The sequence below is a fragment of the Morone saxatilis genome, unplaced genomic scaffold, assembly GCF_004916995.1.
Source record: "Morone saxatilis isolate NCDOM2014 unplaced genomic scaffold, NCSU_SB_2.0 Contig9, whole genome shotgun sequence".
Taxonomy (NCBI): Eukaryota; Metazoa; Chordata; class Actinopteri; family Moronidae; genus Morone; species Morone saxatilis.
In genome coordinates, this window is record NW_023340268.1 from 8653888 (window position 1) to 8661123 (window position 7236).

The 7236-nt window shown below is 41.0% G+C and overlaps 1 protein-coding gene across 1 annotated transcript; it reads left to right on the plus strand.

Moving 5' to 3' along the window:
* Nucleotides 1-801: 801 nt before the first annotated feature.
* On the plus strand, nucleotides 802-6447 carry tmem79a (transmembrane protein 79a; the record flags this gene model as incomplete). The annotated part of the gene is made up of 4 exons (XM_035681698.1): nucleotides 802-1483; nucleotides 3083-3277; nucleotides 3379-3601; nucleotides 4863-6447. Coding segments are annotated over 4 exons (1296 nt in total), but the record flags the coding sequence as incomplete, so codon positions are not given.
* Between the last annotated feature and the right edge of the window lie 789 nt (nucleotides 6448-7236).

Sequence of the window (7236 nt, forward strand, 5' to 3'; positions counted from 1 at the left end):
ATTTGTGTAAGCGTGGCGGGGTCTGGAACGCAGGGTGTTTTTAATAATATTGGATCTTTTACTTATTCGTTGACTTACAGTTCTAAAGGTGTTGTAGAAAGACGTCAGCTAACTTTTGTAACTTTTAACTAATGGGAGGTGGAAATGGTGCAGCAGCTGGGCCTGGGTCATGCTTGGTAACGGTGTTAGTTAACAGTGTGTACTTTGGTTTTATTGGTCTTTGCTGTGTTTTGTAATCTCCTTGATTTGTAATGTATTGCAACTGCAGAGCACCAGGACTCATTTCCCCACATGGACATAAAGAGTTGACTAATGACATCAAAATGAAATCTGCAAACATGTTGTTCAGTTATTCCTTTAAGTTATGTTTATTCATCGAAAATGAAGCCTGATGAAGCTTAGTTAGATCGCTGCCTTTAAAGTATATTCCTTTCTATTACAGTATATGATTTGACTTGTTCAACAAAGTTGGTGAAATAAGGAGAAGGCTGCCATACTGTCAAACTCAAACTTTGCTCTTTACACTAATGTTGCCATGTGAAGCAACAAGGCGGAGCCATAACAGGGCCGACACACCCGGCGATAAGCGAGTGAACTTTGGTGTCTTTGGTGAAGCTGAAGGCAGATTAACTACTACTAAACGTTTTTTTTTTTAACCTTCACAGGGAATTCAACAAATCACCCAAAATGACTTTTTGCAACTGGAAGAAGCTTTGCGTAACTTCAGGCACAACAGGAATTAACTGGAAAGAGAGAACACTGAATTTAAACACTCGGAAATGTCTGCCGTAGATAAATTAATCTCAGAAGAGGAGGTGGCGCTTTCACCTGCTGGTCCGACTGCAGAGCCACAAACAGCAGCAGGTAACACAGACACGAGAGAGCAACAGCACAGAGGAGAGGAGAGAGATTAGAGACGAGGAGGAAGAAGAAGAAGAGGAGGAGGAAGAAGAGGAGGAGGAGGAGGAAGAAGAGGAGGAGAAAGAAGAGGAGGAAGAGGAAGCAATCAGCTCTGCTCGTCTGGAGCCCAGCACTCTGCCGTGGCCCGGAGACAAAGACAAGAGGCCTCAGACGGACAGCGATGAAGAGCGAGACACGGGGATCAGTGGAGGAAGCCAGGAGCTGTCGGAGGAGCAGAGCCGGGCGGAGAGCGACAGGAAGAGCAAGTGGAGGGAGAGCATGCCTGAGGGCGAGCGGTGGAGGGACGGCGAGCTCGAGGTGCAGCGGAACAGTAAAGGGGACGGCTCACTGGCGGATGACGAAGACGAAGACGACGAGGAGGAGGAAGGAGATTCGAATTGGATGTCAGAGAAGAAAGCAGCTCCGGGTTTTACTCCTCGAGTCACGATTGTGCGTCCGTCCAGCAAAGAGCTTCCCGAGGAGAGCAGGCTCTTCATTGAGGACGACAAGAAGGAGGCGCAGATGGAGCCCGAGGCCACGGGGACGTATTACCCCGAGTGGACAGAACCGGACGACAAGTACTGTGAGTATTAAACACAGGCTGAGCTGCACCTGGGTCCATGTTTGTTGAGAATTACTGGAGTGAGTGTGAGACAGAAGACACACGTACGTAATGACAGTGGAGTGTAGGAGTAACATTTCTGTTTCCTCTGAGCAGGAACGGCCAGTTAGAGACATAAATATACATCTGCACATTGTCCATTGTTAAAGAAAGTCCCTACATTTCACTCACTCCTGTTATTTTAAGTGTATTTTTTATTCCACCCTATTTTATAATACCACCACCAAGAAGGTCCTGGTTTAATTAATAGAAACTTATGATTTAAATCACCAGCACAATAGTCGTTAAGCTTTAACCATAACTGTGGATTTTGCACATTTTAGCCCATTCATTACAAATGTGTTATACTCAAATGACTGCGTACAGCTCTCTGATAGAAGTTATTACCCATCTTGCAGGCGGCTCTTAGTTTGCATTCAGTCCGGGATGATATTAAAAGCAACTCTTGCACTCTTAATTAATCATGTATGAGTTGTAAATATGGTAATGCAGCTGAAAGCAAATGTGAGAACTCTTCCCTGATGGTGCATTCAAGTGCTTGTGGTAAACCCAAAGTCCCAACATTGCAACTTTTCTTTACTAGAAACAACCAAATTGGAAGGATCTTTTTCGCTGTATTTATGTCTGTTTACTGTTTGAGTTATGGCTAAAGCTCGAATCTCAGATGTTGGAGCTTCTTTGAACACACCAATAAGAGTTTTCAAACCAATCCCTCTTAGGAACTGCGTTGGCCTCTTTATTTTTTTATAGAAGACATTTTGACTAAAGACATTTGGTGTGAAAAGCACAGGTGCAAATACAATAATAAAGAAGACAGGATGGTATTATTCACACTGGATCACTGTCACTGTCACAGCTTAAACAGAGCGGAGCCATTGTTAACGTTATTAGTAACACCTGTGTATTTCCTGCTGTGACAAGTCAACATGTCTGCTGTGAAAAAGGCCAATTACCACATGACGGTAATGTACCAAAAAATGGATTTTGGGGCATTTTAAGCCTTTTATTAGTGAGAGAGTAGAGGTGACAGGACTCAAACAGAGACTTTGTGGTTCATGATTGGTACCTTAAACCCCCCCAGACCACCATCCCAAGAATCCGATTTCTTAATCCCTTAATCCTTTGTTAGTAACTATTTAGTAATTTCCTGCCCAGATATCCTCTTTCAACTACTATTAAATAAAATGAAGGCCAGTTTTGAGTAGGATTATCATTAAGACAGATGCTCACAAACGACATTCATTGTGATTTCAGGACACACAATCTCCTGTGCTGTGGATTTATTAATTTATTTAGTATCGTCATTAAGTACAATTATGCAAAACGAACAGGTCGCATATCAGATTGCTGAGCACATTTTCATTCAGTAAATGTAAGTCACGGCACACTGAGTCTAGTAGCGCACTGTAATGATCTCTTCTCTCTTTAATGAGATATAATTACGCATCTTGAGATGATTCATGCTATCAGTTCAGTCCCAGTCTCGCGCTCTTTGTCTCGCTGTCACAGTCGTGTCCCAATAAAGACATTTATAGATACTGATTTTCCACACTTTTTCAGACCTGTGTGACAGCCTGTGTGGTGAGAGACTTAAGGTGGCTCTGGCGACGGTGGCCGCGGCGATCCTTTTCCCTCTCCTGGTGTGGGGAGGTTACGCCCTCCTTCCCTTTGACTCGCCGCAGCTGGACAGCACCCCTCTTAGGGTGGTGTACACGCTACGCTGCTCCTTCTTCGCCATCATCCCCATCCTGTTTGGTAAGACCTCAGTATGTTCATGTGTTGAGTTTATTATACATTGAAGAAAAAAACCTTTAATGTACTTAAACCAGGTCATATTGACCCTCGTGTTCCTGCAGGTGTGGTGGTGCAGGGCGTGGCCCGGCTGCGTTACAGCGTCCTGAAGCCCCTCTATCAGAGTAAACAGGTGAACAGAGAGGTGGCGGTGCACTGGCACTACGTCAACGAATCTCTGGCCCTCTTCCTCTTCTTCTTCCTGCAGCTCACTGTCATGGCAACCTACATCAGCCAGGACCTGGTGAAGCTGGTGCCGCTGCTCACCATCATATTTGTCTTCGGCAGGTATGTGTGCAGACTGTCGTACGCGCTGTTTAAACGTTTAGGATCCAAACCACAGACGGGGGGGTTGTGTTGAAATCTGAATGTTGTTTTGCTTATCAAATGTCTGGTGAAATATATTTTATTAATGCAGTTTATCATCATTTTAGAGTTTCCTTACTGTGCACAGGAGTGAGTAGAGGCCACACTTACCAGACTTATGTGAAAGCAATCAACTGAGTCAGATTAAACAGCCAACATTTACTCAACATTTGACAGGGGACAATTTAAATCCCTGTATGTAAGGAAAGGCTATAATGAGTAGGAATGAGGAAAAAAATCCCTAAATCAACACAATCATGATCCTGTTCAGTTTGTCAGTTAAATGAATAAGTCGAGGCCAAAAACATGAAGCTTTCCAACGAGTAAAGAACTGTCGTTCTGTAGTTTCAGTCGTTCATTTCTATCAGTGATAAAACTTTACATACTCAGCATGCTTGAAATACACAGACGTGACGCTGCAGACACAGAAGCACCACTGACTGTGAGTGGGAGTGAAATTGTAGATAAATGTTTAACTTATTACTCAGTCGGTCTGTGTTAATGTCCGTTGCCTTTCAGCTGCTTCCTGTTCTGACTTTCAGCTGTTGGCATGCAAAGTAGTGCTTAAGGATTCTGGCAGTTTCACAGCATATCAGTCTTATTTTGCATGATTGGGCCAATAGTTGCTTATTTTACTATGAAAAGCACAATATAAAAACAATTAAAGTTGTTGTGAAGTTAGTTAGTTGAGTAAGTTGTGGGTTTTCATTGTTGTGTTCGTAAGAAGGGCATGCAGTTAATAGGGCTTCCCTCTCAATACACACACACAGGGCTTACGCCTACTGTAGCACTCTAAACAGCAAAAACAGTATTTATTATAAAATTCTACCTACTACTGTGGGCTCTGAAAAACAATTCTCAAACACATTATGAGGGGAAATTTAGAATGAGTAAAAAAAAAAAAAGGAAAAAAAGCATCTATTGAGTTATAAATCCAGATCCTTTGAGTCATCAAGCACTTGACACAAAAAAAGGATGAAAGGCATGAAGGAGCTAAGCCGCCTAATGTTCCTGCTGAAAAGAGAGAGTGGGAGTACGAGATAATGTGGGTAGTGATCAGATCTTTTTAGTCCGTATTTATCCAAATCAAGCTGATTATAAGTTTTACATCAAACAGAAAGATCTAAGTCTGACTGCATCCATCCTGTCTGCGTGTGTAACCGATGATTCGTGTTGTTTTCAGGCTGATCTACTGGCTCTGCCTCTCTCTGGGCGGCAGCAGCATCAGGGCCCTCGGCTTCGGCCTCTCCTTCCTGCCCATACTGGTGATGCTGGGCGTCAACCTGTACTACGTCTGCTCATCGCTCGGACAAGGGTCGGTTTTCGACGTGGCACCGCCCACAACAGCTCCTCCTCCCAGGCAGCGCTGGTGGGGTTAAAGGGGCCGACGTCCGTTAACGCGGTGAGGAGTTCGGAGACCAACAACTGCAAACACCTTTTATTTTTAATATCACGACACAAGAACACTTTGTTTTTGATGTCCTTTTTTAAAGTTGTAATCCTTAAGACTTCAGCCCTGGTTGATTTGGTGACCCCAGTGGTTACCACGGCAACAGCAAGTGTAGTGAGTACTACAGCAAACACTCCTTGAGCAGCAGAAATACAACAGAAGTATAACATCTAATAGCTTACTGTGGCTGCTGCTTCTTGTTCTGTTGCTCCCCATGCAAAAATGAATAGTGATCTACTATAAAAACACAAAATTGTTGTTGTTGTTTTGTAGCAGTCAATGCTAACCGCGATGACAAACACTGTGCGTGCCACAATAAAAGCCATGCATGATTCTCCAGGTTAACACTTTTAATGTGAAGCAGCTGTAGGAAATGTTTGCATTAGCAGTAACTTAAGACAGCTCTCATAACGGTGTAAAGAGAGAGAACAGTGAACAGCTCGGCTGTTATCAGGGACATAAAATGTCACGTGATTACATGCGTCATTTCCTGTGAATCCCTCGTGCTTATGAAGGCGGCGGACTCTGCCACTACCAATGAAAACCACTATATAGAGAGGTGAATCCAGCCTAATGACTATTGTAGAACATAAAAATAATATCAAATGTTTGATTTCATGAAAATCTCAAGGATTACAACTTTTTGTTCTTGGTTTTTGTTCACTAAGAAATCAATGACATGAACCAGGTTGTGGGTAAATCTGTACCTTGAATCTTCCTCTCTGTATTAAAAAAAAAATGCAGAAATCCAACAATATTCACATGGTAGTTCAGAAAAGATGTGGAAAAAGTTTACACCAACAAAGCTCTTATCTGCATGCACATTAAAACTCTAAAAAGAGCTCTACCTTAGACCACATTTCGGTACGGTCTGTATGTTTTTTTAAATTTTACTGATCATCCAGTACTAATCTTTAAACAGCCGGCACCTTCTGTCCGTCTTGAGCTGATAAAATCCAGTTTTGAGGCTTCATCCAGTGTTTGGATGTGATGCAAAACTTCAGTTCTAAGGGTATTATTTTTATATGAATTATTAACATTAAGTTGTTTTATGAATTTTCCTATTTGTATTGTGTTGTCACACAGTTTGTTACTAATGGAGATCTTAAAACTTTATATGTATAACTGTTAAATTAATCTTTGTTTTATTGATCAAAAGCTTTTTCTTTAATGTTTATAGCAGCATTAGTTGTTGGGCTATTTATGGATAGTCTCTTGGCTTTATTTTGAAGGATCTTGTTTTCAGTGTATTTAAAGTAAATCTGCTAAATATTTGGGACTTTGAGTGAGTTCAATAAAGCTTTATAAACAAATATAATACTCAACATTGTGCAGCAGCTGATTGTTCAACTCTTTTTTTTTTACTGATTTCAGCAAAGAAAAATCATTATTATTAAATTAAAAAGTTCAGATGACAAGTTGAAAATCTGTGATCATGATTCATGAGACAAGTTTCAACAAGAACAAATAGTCGGTGTCAAAATCAAAACCTAAAAAAATGCTGCCAGTCCTGAACAACAACAGTTGTTGCAGACTGCAGGTTTTATTTCCCCAGTAGGAAAAAGAAACTGCTGTCTCATGGTTGAAGTTGACAGACGAGGAAAAACAAACACCACAAAAATGTTTCGTCAAAACGGTTATGGGTACGCCTCCACTCTGTTAACCCCTTAGTACTATAAAAAGTTACATGATTATGAACATGTGTGTGTTTTCAGTCATTGTAGTTATTTAAAAAAAAAAAATGTAAAGCCTGTCATGAAAAAAATCCAAGTAAAATGCACAGTGGAGTGAGTGTACATATGAAATTGGGAATATAAAGATTAAATGTGAGACAGAAAGAGATAAATTGTGATACGAATATGTGAAGATTCCAATCGGTGAGATGAAAAATAATTGTGGTATCAAGATGACAATTTAACTTCACAGAAGGAAATATGCATTGTTTTGCACAGTTTGTACCCCAACTCAACTATAATTTGATAAAGAGAAAATATTTTGTAGATTTTTGTCTGAGAAAATCCTTTTTCAGTCAATTTGTCTTATTTTGTTAAAATGGGACAATCGTGAATTGTTAACGTAGTTTCTTCTACACACTTCACAGCCCGTT